The sequence below is a fragment of the Oncorhynchus clarkii genome, chromosome 30 (genome assembly GCF_045791955.1).
Source record: "Oncorhynchus clarkii lewisi isolate Uvic-CL-2024 chromosome 30, UVic_Ocla_1.0, whole genome shotgun sequence".
Taxonomy (NCBI): domain Eukaryota; kingdom Metazoa; phylum Chordata; class Actinopteri; order Salmoniformes; family Salmonidae; genus Oncorhynchus; species Oncorhynchus clarkii.
In genome coordinates, this window is record NC_092176.1 from 4,444,636 (window position 1) to 4,466,089 (window position 21,454).

The window sequence follows — 21,454 nt, forward strand, 5'->3', positions numbered from 1 at the left end:
AAGACATCAGGTGTTTCCAACATTGGCGATACAGAGACAAGCTCAATCCTTGATACTTATTCCAAAGAAATTGCAACTACGACAGTCTCCTCTCTTTTCAGTACAGAGAAACCAAGCCAAACAGTGTCGGCGTCGTCACATGAATCTGCAACAGCTGAGACTTCAAAGACGGCTCTTACTGCAGCTTCATCTCTACATAGCACAGAGAAACCAGGACAAGTAACAGAAAATCATTTTGTTACCCATCTTACTGATGACACAGAATCAAGTTCAGTCCTCATCTCTACAGATGAAGAAAGCTCAGGTGACCAGACAACTGAAATGTTTACCAATACATCTTCCGTAGCACCTACATCTTCTTTGTACAGCACAGAAGCAACACATTTAGCTCCCATTACTGTCACATCATCCACTTCACCAGAAATTGATGAAGAGGTGGACTATGACATAAGTGTAGAGCCTCCACTCGTTGAAACTATACCATTTACCATTCAAACAACCACAAAATCTGAGGGAGAACCTACAATCGTCAGCACTGCCACTGACACAACTGCAGTCCTCATTTCCAAAGATGAAGAGAGCTCAGGTGACCAGAACCCTGCTATTTTTACCAAAGACACTGCAACCACCACAGAGTCCTCTCTATTCAGCACTGAGAAACCAGTACAATTAGTAACTACAGCATTCCATGAAATTGTAACCCCTGAGACTTCAAAGAATACAATCATCACATCTTCCTCTCTGTTTAGCACTGAGAAACCTACCACAGCGTCACAGGGAAGGGCATCAGCAGAGAGTGAAAAGACATCTGCGACTTCCGTCTTCAGCACTGAGAAATCAGGACATGTAATGGCTTCAGCGTCACAGGGAACTGCAACAGCAGAATGTAAAGGGATTGCTATTGCTACTACAGATCCGTCTCTACGTAGCACAGGTACCATTGCTCATGTTGATAGTACCATCCCAGAGGAGCTCTCAGGAGTTCAGACTCCTGATATGTTTACTACACAGTCAGATGCAGCACCTCTTCTCCCAGTGTACAGTACAGTTGGAACAGAACAGCCAGAAGAACCAACAGGCTCAGAAATGTCCTCAGCTGTTTTCATCATTGATGAAACAGAGACAATAGCCGTCCTCACTTCAGAAGAGGATATAAGCTCAAGTGGTGCCACAACTGAGATGTTCACCAAGGAATCTGTTGCAACTACGGCATTCCCATCAGAGTCAGTTAGTGCGTACACTACATCAAGAACAACAGTGACCTCAACAGAAGAAGACAGTTCTGGTGACCAGACCCCTGATATGTTTAGCAAGGTGCAAGCTACGATAATTGAGTTTGTCAGTAGTTTTACCACTCCTCATTCATCAACTGGACAGGTGACAGAACAAACCGGGGCCTCAACACAGGTTACTCACAGCACCTCTACACTCATAGACATGGGTGAGAGATCTGGGATCTCAACTACAGAGGATGACCAAGAGACAAATCAGCCAGAGGGTTCAGGTGAAGAGGTACCAGTGGAGACCTCCACTAATCCACAGGACCAGTTCACTGTAGCCACAGATGAGACAGAAATCAACGAGACAGTGAGTACATCTGATGCTCCACGTGTTGCATCCTCAACACGGATCAGCCAAGCATCTATGTCATCCCAATATCCTGTCTCCACTAGCACAGATGAAACAATACAATCAGCGACTGCTTCATTGCCTGAGCAGGGAAGTGGAGACTTCACAGAACCCTCTACTTCAGAAAGTGAGGGCAAAGAGGATGAGAGTTCAGGTGATGACACATATGCTTTTACAACAACCCCACTGCATACTACATCATCTTCAACAGACTCAATGGTTACAAAATCAGTAAGCACAGAGGTAACTGATGGAACCAAGGTGGTTGAAAAGACAGAAGAACTAACAGGCACCGAGGGACATTCAGCTGGCTCTGACTCACATGTGGCGGCCTCAGTGGTCACATTCACAGATGAAGAGAGCTCTGGCTACCTGACACCTGATATGTTTAGCAAGGAGTTTGCTACAGCAACATCACTAGGGTCAGATGCTGTGATGACCAAATCTTCCTCCCCAATAATCAGCAGTGACCCCTTCCAAAGCACAACTGTAGGAACAGTCATCACACCCACAGAAGAAATATATGAAACACCCTTATACACTCCCGCTGCAGACATTGAAACTCTGGAGCTTTCTGTGGACCAAACAACTAGACTAGCAAGCACATCAAAACCCTTTCTCACTTCCTTCACTTATGTAGACATGGAGGTCTCTGAAATCTCACCAATAGATGGTGTCCAGGAGAAAATCCAAGCAGAAGAGTCAGGGGAGGAGGCACAAGTGCAAACCACCACTGAACCACAGGACCATTTCACTGTTGCAACCAATGAGACTGAAATCAGAGAGACTGAAAGCACGTCTGAAACACCTCGTGTTGAATCTTCAACAGAGTTCACACAGTCCCAGAAATCCACATTAATCCAATCTCCTTCCATGTCAAGCACAGATAATACAACAGAGGCTTCCCCAGCCTCTTTCACAGAGCAGGGTAGTGGGGACTTGACAATAGACTCTACAGCTGAGGCTGAAGGGACAGAGGACAAGAGTTCAGGTGAAGACATCTCTGACGTGTCTACTCGGCAACCTGCAAGCACAACTTCTCCTCCTCTGTCTAGTACAGCAACAACAAAGCAGGATTTTAACACATTTTCTTTCAGCACTGAAACAATCCAAGAAACAGATGTTGAGCTTGATGTAAATATATCATCTGGCACAACTGCAAAGGTTACTTCTAGCAAAGCTCAGACCCTGGAAAGTGATGTGACAGATAAACCATCAGTTGCTTCCATTTCACTCACAGACAAAGCCAGCTCTGGTGACCAGACTCCGGATATGTTTACCAAAGAGTCTGTCACTGCAAAATTGTATTCTGTATACAGTACATACAAAACAGAACATGTCACTGAGCAACCAGGAAAAGTATTGACAATTAAGTCACATAAAGTTGCAATATATGATACTGCAAGGATTGCTACAACTTCTGTTTCTTCTCTATACAGCACAGATAAATCATCAATTGCTTCCATTTCAGATATAACCTCCACAGATGAAGAACGCTCTGGTGACCAGACCCCTGATATGTTTACCAAAGACTCTGTAACTACAGTTTCTTCTCTGGATAGCACTAAGAAACCTACCACCACGTCACAGGAAACTGCAACAGAAGAGAGTGAAAAGAATGCTACAACTACAGTAACTTCAATGTTCAGCACTGACAAGCCAACACAAATACTGACCACAGCTGAGACTGCAGGATCTGCTCCAACTTCACCTTCTTCTCTGTGTAGCACTGAAAAAACATCAGTTGATTCCATTTTAGATTTAACCTCCAAGGATGAAGAGCGCTTCGGTGACCTTACCATTGATATGTTTATGCAAGAGTCTGTCACTGCAACTGTTACTTCATTGGACAGCACTGACAAAGCAGAACAAGTGACAACCACAGCACCACCATTTGTAATGACCACAGGAGAGAGCGAAGTTACAGAGAAAACATCAGGCTCAGAACAACTTGTTACTACCGCCACTTTCACACCATCCACTTTGCCATATATTGACGAAGTGGTGGACTATTTACCTTCACCTGTTCAAACTACCACAAAACCTGAGGGAGAAGCTACCATATTCAGAGTTCTCCCTAACACAGAGACAAGCTTAGTAGTCTCCTCTACAGATGAAGAAAGCTCAGGTGACCAGACCCGTGATGTGTTTACCAAAGAGTCTGTCACTGCAACATTGTCCTCTCTTGTCAGTACTGTCAAGACAGAACAAGTCATGACCACACCAATGTCAACAATAATGCAAGCTTCTCAGACTTCCATATCACCTCACTCTGACTACGCCACTCCCAAGACAACGGGTGTCGATGACATATCAAAACGGATGGCGTTCACAACCAAACAACAACCGTCAACTGAGAGAGACACATTCAGCGAGGCAACAGGTCAAACAGAATCCATTGTGTCAAGCACACCAGGCCCAGATGAGGAAGGTCATATCAGCCCTGACACAGAAACCACCATCTTTCCTGAGTCTACACAGCCCCCTGTTACTGTTACTGGGAGTGATCGTACAACTATGAGTGACCATACAACACACCAATTCCCTACAACCAAAAGAGACCATACTACAATGAGAGTCCATACAATGAGTGATCATTTAACCACTGGAGACCACACTGTAGCAAGGGACCACACCACTGTCAGAGACCATACAACAGTGCCTTTTGGTTCACAGTCACCCATATCCACTGCCATCCCCTCTATTATCTATCAGGGTGTCACTGACCAGCAGGTTATGATCATCACCTCAACCAGCAGCCAAACCAAAACTAACCAGACCCCCACCATGGTGCTGCGTGGTACAAAACCAGCAACAAGCCCAGTTATCATATTTACAGAAGAGGCCATAGATGAGGACGAACTGTTCTCCACTGTTGTGGACAGCATGACCACAACCCCTGAGATTATCACTAAAGATGACACAATAATTGATGCTGATACTGTGACAATGGTGGACCCCTCCTCACAATTCCACCCCACCATATTTGCAGAGGAAGCAGGGGGAGTCACAGCCCTTACCATGACACCACACTCCTCAATTGCAATGACAGAGGAACCTGAAGGGTCTGGGCCCGATTACTACTTGTCTTCCACAATTGACCCACCGAGTCTGGCTACAACACATATCCCGTCAGTCACCTCTGTAAATATATCTGAAGAGGCAAGTGCTGAGACGACAAGCAGCTCTACAAAAGTTGAAGATTCAGAGACTGTAATAACGACCACCACATCATCTATAGAGTATGTTGAGGCATCTAGTTCAGAGGTCATGTCCACTGTAGCTCAAACCACTCAAGCCACAACTGTTTTCACAGAGTCCAGCTCTCAGACGGCCTTCACCACATCATATATATTTGTTAATGAGTTTTCCAGAGATGGTGTCACTGAAGAGCAGTCCAATACAGAGACTACTCCTTCTGCCCCTGTATCATCCCATCCAACAACTCACCCCATAGATGCAAGCACACAGACCACAGTTAGCAGTGAGGATGATGAATTCCTGACAGATGAGATGGAATTATCCACCACCCCTTCTCCTACTACTACTGAAACTGCAGGGGAAGGCCCATCTGATGAGGATTCTGAAGTAGAGAACACAACAACTTTATCTAGTTCCATGCAAGCCACCGTGGTGTCTTCCACTGCTACACAACAGACGTCAGTGTCCACTGAGGAAGACAGAGAGACTGTGAAATCAACCAGTCCACTGCCTGTTGATGAGTTTTCAGGAGATGACGATTCTGAAGGCTCTGGAACCTCCGCCTCTGTAGTGGAGACCTCCCAAACCACAACTCCCACCCCAGACATGAGCTCAACAGCTACTGAGAAGGGTGAAGTGACAGAGGTTACAACTCCAGCACCTTCATTCTCAGAGGAGGGCATCTCTGGGGAGGAAATTACAACTTGGACACCCAAACCCTCTGAAACCACATCCTCTCTGTATAGCACAGATAAATCATCAGTTGCTTCCACTTCCAATTTAACCTCCACAGATGAAGAACGCTCTGGTGACCAGACCCCTGATATGTTTACCAAAGACTCTGTAACTACAGTTTCTTCCCTGGATAGCACTAAGAAACCTACTACAGCGTCACAGGAGACTGCAGCAGCAGAGAGTGAAAAGACTGTTACAGCTACAGTTTCTTCTCTGTTTAGCACTGAGATACCATTACAAGTAACAACAATGTCACATGAAACTGTAACAGATGAGACTGCAAGGACTGCTACGACTTCCGCTTCTTCTCTGTATAGCGCAGAGAAACCATCAGTTGTGTCCATTTCAGAAATAACCTCCATGCATGAAGAGAGCACTGATGACCTGACCCCTGAAATGTTTTCCAAAGAGTCTGTTACTGTAAGTGAACAAATTACAGCCACAACTACAGTTTCTTCTCTGTTTAGCACTGAGAAACCAGGACAAGCAATAACATCGTCAAATGAAACTGTGACAGATGAGACTGCAAGGACTGCTATAACTTCAGCTTCTTCTCTCTACAGCACTGAGAAACATTCAGTTGCTTCCATTTCGGATATAACCCCCGCAGATGAAGAGAGCTCAGGTGAGCTGACCCCTGATATGTTTGCCAAAGAGTCTGCAACTACCACAGTTTCTCCATTTGACAGTACTGTCAAAATGGAGCAGGTAACAGCCACAACAATGTCACATGAAAAATCAATAGCAGAGAGTGAAAAGACTACATCTACCACAGTGTCGTCTCTGTTTAGCACTGAGAACACAGAGAAAGCTTACTCCCAGCTGAGTTTGTCTGTCCATTCCACTGTTGAGCCATCTGTAATGCCCGATGTGGTGGTCCAGTTTGTCACAACCTTTGTCCCCGAGGTGGACATGACAATGCCTGGGAAATCTTTCCATCAGACCAGGTCTGAGATTGAATTTACCCAACATCCTCTCACTGACGTCTCATCTGAAAAAACTGCAGAGGCCACCACGAGTCCCATGTTGCTTGAGGTAGATTCAAGGGACTCCATTGACACTGTAACCACACCTGCACAGGGCTCAGAATCACCTTTTGTTGCCACGGCTTCTACAGCAATACCATTTAAATCAGAAGTTGAATCTTCAAGCCAGGGACTTACAACAGAGAGAGTTTCTACTGATACAGAGGTCAGCTCAGAACAGGACAGTGAGGTCAACAGGACTTGCACTCCCACCAGTATCTCTATAAAGGAGGAAGCGACCGGGTATATTGTTACTTCTCTAGTCACGGATATTACCACTGCAGTGTACAGTACACCTGCTTCCGCTGTGGTCACATCTGCTTTGCCAGACATTGAGGAAGAGGCGGGCCATGAAAATATTCCAGATCTGTCACAGGTTGAATCTGAACCTGCTCTTCAAACAACCACAAAACCAGAGGGAGAACCTACAGCTGTCAGCACTGCCTCTGACACAAGTTCAGTCCTCACTTCCATCGATGAAGAGATCTCAGGTGATCAGAAACCTGCTATGTTTACCAAAAAGTATGCAACTACAACAACTACAGTTCTTTCTCTGTTTAGCTCAGAGAAACTCACAACATTATTACAGGAATCGGTAACAACAGAGACTGAAGGCACAGACCAAACCGAGGGACCAGCAATTACTCCTGTTATTGATGAGGCAGAGACGAGCCCAGTCCTACATGTAATGACAACAGCAAAATCACCAGATGCGAGTGCTGCTATTGATCAGACCACAAAAGCATCAGACTCTGAGGAGTCTTTTACTCCAGGTGTTGATGACACAGAAACAGGTTCAGTAGAAGGGGCAACTCCAATGACCACCCAGGAGTCTCTTGAAACAGAAGCTCATGTGCACAGTAGCACAGCCAAGCCATTGCAGACATCCACATCACCAGTCTCTGAATATGCGAGTGCCCTCACCTCTGCTAAAATAACTGGTGAGAGTGAAGAAACAGAACAGACAGAATCAACCAGCACAGAACAGCCATCAGACATTCCCAGTTCAATGAAAAGCACTGTGATCTCAGTCCTACCTGATACAGATGAGGAGAGTTCAGGTGACCAGACTCCTGATATGTTTACCAAAGAGTCTGTCACAACTTTAGCTTCATTGCTGTATAGCACTGGGAAACCTACTATATCCTCACATGCAACTGTAACAGCAGAGACTGAAGTCACAGAAGAAACAGAGAGGCCATCAGGCTCAAAACAGCCGTCATCTACTCCTGTTATTGATGAGACGGAGACAAGCCCAGTCCTCTCCTCTACAGACAAAAGTAGTTCAGGTGATCAAACCACTGATATGTCTACCACAGAGTCTGCCACTGAACAAGTGACAACCACAGAAATGCCACACGTAATGACCACCAGAGCAGATAGTGAAAAGGTGGAAACTACAAAAGTGTCTTCTCTGTACAGTACAGAGAAACCCGACTCAATGAGTGACCTCACCTCTGCTGAAATAACTGCTGAAAGTGAAGAAACAAAACAGACGGAATCAACAAGCATAGAACAGCCACCGGGTGTCTCCAGTTCAATGGAAAACACTGTGAGCTCAGTCCTATCTAATACAGATGAGGAGAGCTTAGGTGACCAGACTCCTCATATGTTTACCAAAGACTCACCAACTACTACAGTTTCTTCTCTGTATAGCACTGAGAAAGCTACAACATCTTCACAGGAATCTGTAACAGCAGAGAGTGAAGTCACTGAGCAAACAGAGAGACCAGCAGGCTCTGACAAACCGTCAGTTATTGATGATACTGAAAGCAACTCAGTCTTACCTTCTACAGATGACAAGAGCTCAGGGGACCAGACAAGTGAGAGTTTCACCACAGATGGTTTTGCACCAGAAGCTCCTCTCCTGGCTAGTACAGCCCCTCCAATTGTCTCTGTCCATTCCACTAAGGTGACAACGGAGGCCAATGTGATGATCCAGTTTGTCGCAACATTTTCCCCCAAACCAGACCTGACAACACCTGAGGCTTTGCTCCAAGAGGGCCTGTCTGAGATTGCATTTACCCATCGTTCCCAACCGGACATATTTTCTGAGGAAACGGCAATGCCGACAACCAGACCCATGCTGCCTGAGGAAGATTCAAGCCAGTCTGTTGACACTTTAACAACACCCACTCAGAGCTCTGAATCAGATTGTGTCTCCACTGCCTCTCCAGTGAAGACTGATGCTGTACCATCTACATCAGAGGAACAGGTTGAAGCTTCAAGCCAGGTACCTACAACAGAGGATGCTTCTCCTAGTGCAGAGGGCAGCTCCAAACAAGAGGCCGAGGTCAAAGAAACAGACATTTCTGTCATTGGCTCTCCTCTAACCGAGAAAGTGTTAGAAACTAAAGTGTATAGAACACCAACGACAGACGTTGATGAAGAAGTGGACTATGAGAGTATTACAGAGCCCTTACAGGTTGAGTCGAAACCTTCCCTCATTGAAACCACCACAACACCTGAGGTAGAAGCGACCACGCTCAGCAGTGTCCCAACGAAGGCTCAGAAGATTGAGCGTGCGTCATCAAGTTCAGAGAGCAGTTCATCGAGCAGCTCGGAGGAAGAGTCAAACCCATCTGTGACTCAGTCAGCATTGGCCTCCTCCAGCTCTGAAAGCAGCTCAGTAAGCGGCTTGGAGAAAAAGGTGACCATAGTTTCCCCTGTGAAGCCGGAGAGTGACACAGCAGAGGAGACCACCCCATCCCTCTCTGTTACTCAGGCAGAACTTGCAACCGCCATCACTGATTCACCCTCTCTTACGCATCCTAGGGCTGAAATTGAGTCAGCGAGTTCTGAGAGCAGTCTCGAAGGAAAGACGGCTTCTGAAGTTGTTACTCCTGCCACTAAGATGCCAATGTGGGAAATGCCAGAGTACACAACTGTATCGCCAGCTGAAACACAGAGCCAGACAGAATCCGTCTCTATGATCCAAAGCACTCCTTCATCTGTGTCTGAGGAGGAGGAAAGTGTGGACTATGATAACGTATCAGGACCTACATTAGTCGAGGGTGAACCCCCCATCAAGGTAGTGGAAACTATCACTTCAGCTGAGACTGGAATGGATTTGGGCCAGATGACTGTTGTTGAGATTGCAGGTATGTCATTTTAAAAATGGTGGTCAATGATACAATGCTATTGTGTGTAATGGAAATAATATCATCATATCATACTTTTTAACATTTGTAATTTCACATTTGTCTTCTCTAGAATGTGATATCAATTGAATGTTTGTTTTTCTCATTTTACTTCTAACCCACAGGCATCCACTCCTGCACCGAGAACATTTGTCTGAACGGGGGCTCTTGCTACAGAAGCAGACGTTTCCAATCTTGCAGCTGTGCCCCTGGCTACAGTGGGGATCGTTGTGAAACAGGTATGCCAATAATGCTTTTTTTACTAAGCGTTGCAGAGTGTGATGATCAGTTCTCAATATGCTAATGAAATGCATTTGAAAGAGGACACATTTTGGTGGCTTACTGGTGTAGCGTTGGGTGCATTAGCCATGTGCCAAAATTTAACGAATGGTAGGATCTGCATAATATTTGAATTCAGAGTTCTCCAGAAATATGTATTTGCCCCCCCCCCCCCCACCATTTTTTTTGTTTACCTATGCAGTGTAATCTACCCATATTATTCCCAAATTATTTTCAGACATTGATGAATGTCAATCCAACCCCTGTCGCAATGGAGGTACCTGCATTGACGGCCTGAATTCCTTCACCTGTGTTTGTCTCCCAAGCTATGCTGGATTGTATTGTGATGAAGGTATGTTTGTTACAATTTCCATGGGATCTGTCAGTCTGATCCTCTCCGTGTCGAACATATCAGCTGAATCAAATAATATGATCAGATATTGGTTTTAGGTTGTTTCAGGCTTCCAGCTAACCTTTTTTATTTTTGTATTTATTTTATGTCCGACCTACAGTGTATCCACTCATTAGAGCACGTGTAGATACAAGGAAGACTATGACATAGTAAAATAAGCCCTTGGGAAATAGAGTGGGACGATGAGACTGAGTCATTAAAACACTGGAGTTAGAGTAGAAATGGGATGGTCACCTCCCACCTCACAGTACAGCTCCATTCAGTGCCTTCTCCATAACACCTGCTGCTTTCCACTCACAGACAGTCTCTGAGTCATAAACATCTTTATTTATGTCTTCAGGACATCCACATTTTACAGGCCTTAGTGTCGGCCTCAGGCACTCATACTATTAAGATATAGGGTAGTGTTACTAAACACATTGCCAGGGGCTACAGTCTCTACAAATTCCACATGACAGGAAACACAATGGCCTAATAAAGAAATCACAGACATTTGGTTGATGCCCACCCAGTCAAGTTGTAAAGGAATTTACCAGTACAGGTGTGCTAGTCTTAATCAGCTCAACAATGATGCAATCATTCACTGGCCTTAAGCAAGTGTAAATGCAGGCAGCCCATTGTGTAATGAGGTTAGGAGATGTTATTCTTCCACTATGTCTGTTAGAAACTGAGGGGATTGATAGCTAAACAATGTGTAATGCTTCATACTTAGATTCTTATTTTGGGAAATGCCTGGTTTGGTTAAAATTACAGTAACGGCTGTAGGAACCGCCAGCTGATGCTAATCTATATTAGGAATTGCCAGCAGATGCTCAACTATATTCTAGAATATTAATTGGTACCAATTCAGGGGTTTCCCAACACAATTATCCATATATGCAGAATGTGACCTGTGAACCCCTGTAACTATTCACCTAGCAGAGCTATATCAATTACATTCCAAAACCGTGGTCTTACAGTATTTCACGTTTAATTAGCTATGCTGAGAACAATAACCTTACAATTGTTTAGCGTCGACCTGAGATTTGGGGAAGACACCATCCACACAGCTATCCAGGATGTTCGTGTGACACTCCTGCTGTTGTCAACCCTGAGTGTCTTTCTTTGTTTGACCTCCCCACTCGTTTAGTGGTGCTGGGGGGTAACGGAGACAGCGGCCATATCCTGACCCTGAGAGACAGAAATACAGTGAGAGCAACAGCGCTAATTAGTGTGTCCGAGATAGCAGCAGAGCCAGACGCACAGTACCCTGCTCTCTGTCTTTCTCCCAAATATCTCCTTAATCTATTTGTTATGCACTGGAGGATTAGTAACAAACAAAGATAAACATGCAGATAGGACCAGGCTCCGACAGGTGATGGACAGATTGGACATTCTTAAATCTTAAGGCAGACTATATTTTTCAGTGAAATAATAATGAAAGGGTATTGGACTACGTTTAACCTTTGTATCTACTAATCATATTACCTCTCTCTCTCTCTCTCTCTCTCAGACACTCAGACGTGTGACTACGGCTGGCATAAGTTCCAGGGACACTGCTACAAGTACATCCCCCAGAGGAGGAACTGGGATACAGCGGAGAAGGAGTGTCGGGTACAGGGGGCACACATCACCAGCATTCTCTCCCATGATGAGCAGCAGTTTGTCAACCGTAAGTGTGATATCACACATGCACGTACACGACACACAAACAACACTGTTAGTTGCACACAAGACACAACCAACTAGTAGTTCAAAGCATTTGCATTACCGGACAGGCAAGCAGACAGACACTCTTGCAGAGAAGAATGCTCAATAACACAGTATTAACAACCTGTAAGTTACTTCTACGGCATATCACAGACAGTATACCTCCTAAGGCACAACCCCTGCAGGGTAGCAGCCAATAGTAGGATTATCCTATATATATATATATATGCATATATATATATCTGGAACGGATTTCCAGAAACACCAGGGGATTGCCAACACATGTATCCCCATGCTGCTCGACTAAAAGTCAGCATTTGCTCATCTCATCAGTGTATATGGGCTGTGGAGCAAAAGTTAAAGAGGCATAGTGGATGACTATAGTAGTTTTCTGGCTGGTTGGCGCCAGCAGAGTAGACGACAAATGTCTCGACTGAGAGAGAGAGAGAGAGAGAGAGAGAGAGAGAGAGAGAGAGAGAGAGAGAGAGATGGAGGCAGGCAGTTGGAACAGGAAGAGTGGTGCATGTATTTAAAAAATGCCTCTCTCTGTTTATGGAGGGACTGAAAGACGCCTAAATGAGGCAGTGGAATCAAATCATTGACCTCCTGTGTTTCCTTGTGCCATGCACGCCAGGTCTTGGACAGGACTACCAATGGATCGGCCTGAACGATAAGATGTACGATAATGACTTCCGCTGGACCGACAGCATGCCCATGGTAAGAAGGGGTTCTCACACTTTTTTGCCTCAATAAACAGTGTTGAATCCTGTTAAATATGTTGCTGACACCACCGTCTGGGTGGCCATCACCCGAGTGGCGCAGTGGTCTAAGGCACTGCAATTCAGCGTCACTACAGACACCCTGGTTCAAATCCAGGCTGTATCACATCCGGCCGTGATTGGGAGTCCCATAGGGCGGCGTACAATTGGCCCAGCGTCGCCCGGGATTGTCCAGCATAGGCCATCATTGTGAATAAGAATTTGTTCTTAACTGACTTGCCTAGTTAAAGAAAGGTTACATCGAAAAAGATTATCCTGAAGTAGTTAAAAAATAAACTCACTGTGGTCACTTTCTCAGGAAGTACACTACTTTGTCCTCAACACCCTGTTGAGCGCACTGGCTTGGTGTCACGCTACACTATATGTCCAGTGACATCGGGTGCCACTCAATGACAACAATCTCTGTCATTCACAAACTTTAACAATAAAAAAAATTGGCACTAGGTGTGCTTCAGTATGTAGCGTTATGCGTCTGCTCAAGTGGAAGTGTGTTTGTTTATGGTTGTGTAAACTTACTGCAGATTCCCCTCACTAAACAGGAAAGTGGTTAATTACTACTTTCAGCTACGTTAAACAGATTAACTCTTCACTTCAAAGATAAGAGCCCACCATCACCAGGGGAGGCTGGAAGGGGGAGGGACAGAGAGTGCCTGGGGGGCAGGAGATAAGTTGTGTCCGTTTGCAGCAGGATCCCCTCTCAGCTGAGAGAGATAGGAATGAAGGTGTCAGTGATGCGGAATCGAGAGGAGCTGACAGGCACAGACAGGTACAGGCCTCCCCCTCTCCTCTCTCTCCTCAGGAAGCACAGCAGGCACCCGGGGGAAGGGCCACCAACAAGCAGCCAGACACACAGATGGGCAGCACCTGTGCACAGCAGCAGATAGAGAGAAGGGGGGGTAGGGTAGTGGGCCTGGGTGGGTGGTCAGCTTTACTGTATCTCGGCTTTATCTGGGAGCAGAGTGTATTAACATAACTGGTATTAAATCATCTCTTGCTTAAGAAGCTGGACAGAAGAAGAAAAAAACACATTAGAAGTACACTACATTTCAAAAGTTTGGGGTCACTTAGAAATGTCCATGTTTTTGAAAGAAAAGCACATTGTTTATCCATTAAAATAACATAAAATTGATCAGAAATACAGTGTAGACATTGTTAATGTTGTAAATGACTATTGTAGCTCGAAACGGCAGATTTTTTTATGGAATAACTACCTAGGCGTACAGAGGCCCATTATCAGCAACCATCACTCCTGTGTTCCAATGGCACGATGTGTTAGCTAATCCAAGTTTAGAATTTTTAAAGGCTAATTTATCATTAGAAAACCCTTTTGCAATTATGTTTGCACAGCTGAAAACTGTTGTACTGATTAAAGAAGCAATAAAACCGGCTTCTAGACTAGTTGACTATCTGGAGCATCAGCATTTGTGGGTTTGATGACAGGCTCAAAATGGCCAGAAACAAAGAACTTTCTTCTGAATCTTGTCAGTCTATTCTTGTTCTGAGAAATGATAGCTATTCTATTTGAGAAATTGCCAAGAAACTGAAGATCTCGTACAACGCTGTGTACTACTCCCTTCACAGAACAGCGCAAAGCTTTAACCAGAATAGAAAGAGAAGTGGGAGGCCCCGGTGCACAACTGAGAAAGAGGACAAGTACATTAGAGTGTATAGTTTGAGAAACAGGCGCCTCACAAGTCCTCAACTGGCAGCTTCATTAAATAGTACCCCAATACACCTGTCTCAACGTCAACAGTGAAGGGGCGACTCCGGGATGCTGGCCTTCTAGGCAGAGTTGCAAAGAAAAATACATATATCAGACTGGCCAATCAAAATAAAATATTAAGATGGGTAAAATAACACAGACACTGGACAGAAGAACTCTGCCTAGAAGGCCAGCATCCCTGAGTCACTTCTTCATCGTTGCTGATAATGGGCCTCTGTACGCCTTTTGTAGATATACCATTAAAATCAGCTGTTTGAAGATACAATAGTCATTTATAACATGAATATGTCTACACGGTATTTCTGATCAATTTTATGTTATTTTAATGGGAAAAATGTGCTTTTCATTCAAAAACGAGGAAATGTGTAAGTGACAACAAACTTTTGAACGGTAGAGTACATATACAGTTGAAGTCAGAAGTTTACATACACTTAGGTTGGAGTCATTAAAACTTGTTTTTCAACCACTCCACTGGGAATGTGATGAATGAAATAAAAGATGAAATGAATAATTATCTTTCTCTATTATTCTGACATTTCACATTCTTAAAATAAAGTGGTGATCCTAACTGACCTAAAACAGGGAATTTTTACTAGGATTAAATGTCAGGAATTGTAAAAAACTGAGTTCATGTGTATTTGGCTAAGGTGTATGTAAACGTCCGACTTCAACTGCAACACACACGGCCTTGATTCTCAATTAATTAAGGACATGTATAAATTCTACTGTGTGTGTGTGGGAGGGGGGGGGGGGTGAAGAGCCTGTTTGATTATTTTGTGGAGGATGCAGGGGGCTGTTGTGGGGTTGCCCAAGCGGTGTTTGTTGAGTCAGTCAGCAAAGCAGGAAGCTGATGTGTTTGCTAACCGTAATAACAGGGTCCCTGCATGGGGCCTTAGGGAAGGAATGGGGAGAGAGGGGGGGGGGGGGGGTCACAGCTTTGAACAGACTATTTGAACAAAAAGCCTTGCTGAGAGATGGTAGCTCTGATCAATGCAGCAGTGCATTCCAAGCAGCTCTGAAGCTGTCAATATATACTCTACATGTACAGTTGAAGTCGGAAGTTTACATACACCTTAGCCAAATACATTTAAACTCAGTTTTTCACAATTCCTTACATTTAATCCTAGTAAAAATTCCCGGTCTTAGGTCAGTTAGGATCATCACTTTATTTTAAGAATGTGAAACGTCAGAATAATAGTAGAGAGAATGATTTGTTCCAGCTTTTATTTCATTCATCACAATTAGTATTTGGTAGCATTGCCTTTAAATTGTTTATATTGGGTAAAACGTTTTGGGTAGCCTTCCACAAGCTTCCCACAATAAGTTGGGTGAATTGTGGCCCATTCCTCCTGACAGAGCTGGTGTAACTGAGTCAGGTTTGTCTGCCTCCTTGCTCGCACACACTTTTTCAGTTCTGCCCACAAATGTTCTATAGGATTGAGGTCAGGGTTTGTGATGGCCACTCCAATACCTTGAATTTGTTGTCCTTAAGCCATTTTACCACAACTTTGGAATAATGCTTGGGGTCATTGTCCAATTTCCCCCAGCATCATCTCAAGGTCTTTTGCTGTTGTTCTGGGATTGATTTGCACTTTTCGCACCACAGTATGTTCATCTCTAGGAGACAGAACGCGTCTCCTTTCTGAACGGTATGACAGCAGCGTGGACCCATGGTGTTTATACTTGCATACTATTGTTTGTGCAGATGAACGTGGTACCTTCAGGGGTTTGGAATTTTCTCCCAAGGATTTTTTTTCTTAGGTCTTGGCTGATTTCTTTTGACTTTCCCATGATGTCAAGCAAAGAGGCACTGAGTTTGAAGGTAGGCCTTGAAATTCATCCACAGGTACACCTCCAATTGACTCAAATTATGTCAATAAGCCTATCAGAAGCTTCTAAAGCCATGAAAAACCTTTTCTGGAATTTTCCAAGCTTTTTAAAGGCACATTCAACTTAGTGTATGTTAACTTCTGACCCACTGGAATTGTAATACAGTGAATTATAAATAAATTGATAAAGTGAAATAATCTTTCTCTAAACAATTGTTGGAAAAATTACTTGTGTCATGTACAAAGTCGATGTCCTAACCAACTTGCCAAAACTATAGTTTGTTAACAAGAAATGTGTGGTGTGGTTGAAAAACAAGTTTTAATAACTCGAACTTAAGTGCATGTAAACTTTTGACTTCAACTGTACGTGTGTGTGTGTGTGTGTGTGTGCGTGTGTGTGTGTGCATTGTAGTGTGTGGAAGCAGAGTTACACTAATTATTCCAGGCATATATTGTATGCGGGATGTGTTGTATGTTGTTGGAAACGTGTCCACGACAGGAGGTTGATGGCACTTTAATTGGGGAGGACAGACTTGTTGTAATGCCTGGAGTGGAATAAGTGGAATGGTATCAAATACATCACACACATGGTTTGAATCCATTCCATTTTCTCTGTTCCAGCCATTATTTTGAGTCGTCCTCCCCTCAGCAGCCTCCTCTGGTATACACTCTTAGAAAAAAGTGTTCCATAAAGGTTATTTAGCTGTCCCCATAGGAGAACCCATTTTGGTTCCATGTAGAACCTTCTTTGGAAAATATTTTTCAAAATAGGGTTCTTCTACGGGAACAGCCGAAGAACAGTTTTAGGTTCTAAATAGCACCTTTTCTTTCCTAGGATTGTATTGTACAGTGACGATAGCAAGGCATTGAGAAGCCTCCGTCTCTTAAACCCACTCTCACCTTGTTCGGAAAAAAAAATCCTGACTTAGGAAAATTATATTGTTGGTGTAGCATTTGGAATATACTTTCCATGGATGAATTGATAATATTCTGTATTCCAAAATGGATCTGTGTCCACCAGCTTACAAACTGGCAACGTGACGTTGTATTTCTAGTAGAAACCTTATATTTCTCATGACTATTTCCATGCTGCACAGCACAAATTCTGTAGCAGTGTAAATGTGTATCTGAGCAGGGCTTACATGCTCAGTTTATGTTGTGTTTTGACCTCTTTTCTCTTCCTTTGTTTGGCTTTGAAGTGAAGCCTCTCTCAGAAAACTCTGTACAATTATGTCATAGTGTAGCTGGTCTTGCAGTATCCTTTGGGGTCTCTGAGGCAGCAGCGTAGATGGGGTGATGTGAGGGTAGAGGACAGAGGGGTGGATGGGGTGAGGACAGAGAGGTGGAGAGGTTGAGGATAAAGGACAGGGGTGGAGGGGGTGAGGATAGAGGACAGAGGGGTGGAGAGGGGTAAGGACAGAGGACAGAGGGGAGGAGGGGGTTAGGATAGAGGCTAAGAGGGTGGTCAGAGAGACAGAGGGGTCAGTTTGAAAGTGGGGGAAAATGAAAAGTTATTTAGCTTACCCTAAGTGACAGTACATTTTACAACTCTTTGCCTGATCTTGTTTATAAGTAAACACGTGTTTAAATAATAAATATAATTTACAAATGTTTTTGCTGTGATGTCTATAGGGCCACAGCATGACCATTATAATAGTTACAGATGTGTCAAAGGTCTGTATTGATCTGAACAGGAAAAAGGAAAATAGTGCCCCCGTGTGGGGAATCTAAGAATCACATACAGCAGTCACATTCAGAAATTGCCTCACCAACCTGACTAGACTGAACAAAAATATAAGCGCAACATGCAAAGTGTTGGTCCCATGTCTAATGAGCTGAAATAAAAGATCCCAGAAATGTTTCATACACACAAAAGCGTATTTCTCTCAAATGCATTTGTTTACATCACTGTTAGTGAACATTTCTCCTTTGCTAAGATAATCCATCCTCCTGACAGGTGTGGCATATCAAGAAGCTGATTAAACATCATGATCATTACACAAGTGCACCTTGTGCTGGGGACAATAAAAGGCCACTCTAAAATGTCCAGTTTTGTCACACAACACAATGACACAGGTGTCTCAAGTTTTGAGGGAGTGTGCAATTGGCATGCTGACTGCAGGAATATCCACCAGAGCTGTTGCCAGATAATTTAATGTCTACCATAAGCCACCTGAAATGTTGTTTTAGAGAATTTGGCTGTACGTCCATCCGGCCTCACAACCGCAGACCACGTGCATGGCGTCCTGTGGGCGAGCGGTTTGTGGATGTCAACGTTGTGAACAGAGTGCCCTATGGTGACGGTGGTGTTATTGTATGGGCAGGCATAAGCTACGGACGACGAACACAGTTGCATTTTATTGATGGCAATTTCAACGCACAGAAATATCGTGAATAGATCCTGAGTCCCATTGTGAGGCCCATTTCTTTTAAGGTATCTGTGACCAACAGATGCATATCTGTATTCCCAGTCATGTGAAATCCATAGATTAGGGCCAAATGAATTTATTTAAATTGACTGATTTCTTCATATGAACTGTAACTCAGTAAAATCTTTGGAATTAATTGTTGCAATATTTTTGTTCAGTATACAGTACATACTGAAAGGCTATTGGTAACACAGACTGAAAATGTGAAACCAATGGCATTTGTTTTATATTTCCAACAGCAGTGTTGCTCCCTCCTGCTGCATCAAACAATGCATCTTACACATTATTGGTAAAAGCCCAAGTTCCTTTATTATCAATAGAATCTAACTTGGTATACTTATGTGCAATAGCAAGGGGGAGCTGGTGGGTCATGTTAGGGGTACGAAATATGTGTGATTTACTGTGATAGTGAATGTACTGATTGTGTAGCCTTAAGACTGGACTATCACTGATCATATCTACTGTTCCAATTGTACCCCAGAGATAAGCAGTGTTGTCAGCATGCTGTTAGCTGTCGTTCTTAGGGAGACAGAGTATGTGTTTCTGTATTGTATGGGGTAGGACAAAGTGAGACACTTGCTAGTGGAAAATCTCTAAGGTGTATTTACGGAGATCCTGGTCTGATCCTATTTGATTTAGTGGTATTCCAATTGGTTGTTTATGACTTATGATTTATTGATGATACACTGATCATATATTTGACTTGCGTTTTATATTGTATTGCATCAGATTTTATATGTGTTTCTCCAAGATGTTGAAATAAACATAATCCTAAACCTGATAATGCTGAGGTGGATGCTGATGAGGACGACGATGATTATGATGCTGCTGCTGCTACTGATGATGATGATCATCTTTTCATAATAGTTTGTTTCTGTTCTTTCTTTCCCTCCCCACCAGCAATATGAAAACTGGCGCCCCAACCAGCCGGACAGTTTCTTCTCGTCTGGAGAGGACTGTGTGGTGATGATCTGGCACGAGGACGGCCAGTGGAACGATGTGCCCTGTAATTATCACCTCACCTTCACCTGCAAGAAAGGCACAGGTAAGACAGTTGTTTTTTTGTCGTTTTTTTTATTTTATTTTCTTTGAAAACAATACTTTTTGCCATATTTAAAAAAAGGGAGTGTGTTCACCACAACTACACAATGTAAAACATGCAGTGCCTTGTTGAGAGCTATTTCAATCCACTGACTGTGTACATTATTCATTCATCCATCCATTCATCCATTAATCTATTCAGCCATCCATTCTTCCATCTACCCCTGTGTGTTCTCCTCAGTGGCCTGTAATCAGCCCCCTCTGGTACAGAATGCTCAGACCTTCGGCAGGAAGAGGTCACGCTATGAGATCAATGCTCTGGTGAGGTATCAGTGTAAGGGCGGCTTCATCCAGAGGCATGTGCCAACCATCCGTTGCCGTGGAGATGGCCGATGGGACATCCCCAAAATTGCTTGCATGAGTCGTAAGTACAATAGATTGATTAATTGACTGATTCTAGTGAGGATACCTTTGTTTACCGGTTTTCACTCCACATTTTCCGACAAAGTGCTATTGTTTCTTCCTCAGCATCAAACTCCCAAAGGGCATTCTCAAGGAGGCACCAGAGCTACAGCCTGTTCAGCAGTAATAACTACAAGTGGCGGACCGACGAGGCAGAGGCCCGACACCGTCCTCACCATCGAGGAAGGAGATTGAGGAGATCGGTGAACAGGCGAAACAGAAGACAGGGATCGCCGTGGTTAGGCTAGGTTACGCCTGCTCACAATCTGCACAATAGGAATGCATGACTGTCACTCATGTGGAGATGTTTTTTTTTTACGAATGAAAAAAGAAAAATACATTTGAACAAAAAAGGAACAAAAAAAACAAACCCAAAGGAAATGTGAAATTTTCTTACCATTTTGATGATGGAATCTTGGAATGAAGTGCCTTTTCAAAGAATATTCTGATATAGGGACACTAATTTATAACAACGCCAAAGTGGATACCTTCCACTGGCTACTGGAAATTAAAGAAAAATAACCTCTCATGAGTGTGCTGGGGAAGAACTTCGAACCAAATAGTGCATTCATTAGACAGTCCTCTATTTTCACAGACTGAAGATTGTTCAACTCTTAGATGATGAAAAAGTGTTCAACTCTTAGATGATGAAAAAGATACAGGCAAAGATCAGCTTTTGTGAAATTATTGCGCTTGTGTTATGCAAAAGAATTCAAAACATTTTTCAAATAGTCTGTGCTATGCAGCTCCTAACGCTCAAATGAATCCACAGTAACCAATACATCTCCCATTAAGGTCCTCTCCATAATCCGGAAATACAATTTCAAAGAAAGAGGATCTATCCTTGGGTTTAATATCAATAGAGCTCATGTTGTTAAACATGATTACTGTATGTATTTTATGCAGTTTTTCATCCAAGATTTCATCTTTACCAGAGGAACGGAGCAGGCCCTGGGACTATTGGATGGCACACATCACTGACCAATCAGATTTCAGATCACTGAAAGAGAAAATAAACATGGGGGATGCCGAGCCAATCAATTTAGAGTGCTTGTGAGGTCAGCTTTGAACAAATAACCAG

General features: G+C 43.6%; 1 protein-coding gene across 1 annotated transcript in view; it reads left to right on the plus strand.

The window, feature by feature from the left end:
- The window catches only part of LOC139390204 (versican core protein-like), a 59,115-nt gene extending 38,372 nt beyond the window's left edge, over nt 1–20,743 (plus strand). The window contains exons 9-18 of the mRNA XM_071137463.1: nt 1,436–1,587; nt 4,345–5,746; nt 8,387–9,691; nt 9,856–9,969; nt 10,248–10,361; nt 11,914–12,072; nt 12,745–12,827; nt 19,771–19,915; nt 20,153–20,335; nt 20,440–20,743. Coding sequence (XP_070993564.1) covers nt 1,436–1,587; nt 4,345–5,746; nt 8,387–9,691; nt 9,856–9,969; nt 10,248–10,361; nt 11,914–12,072; nt 12,745–12,827; nt 19,771–19,915; nt 20,153–20,335; nt 20,440–20,621 — 3,839 coding nt within the window. The 3' untranslated portion in view covers nt 20,622–20,743. The remainder of the gene's footprint in view (nt 1–1,435; nt 1,588–4,344; nt 5,747–8,386; nt 9,692–9,855; nt 9,970–10,247; nt 10,362–11,913; nt 12,073–12,744; nt 12,828–19,770; nt 19,916–20,152; nt 20,336–20,439) is intronic.
- Nucleotides 20,744–21,454: the final 711 nt, after the last annotated feature.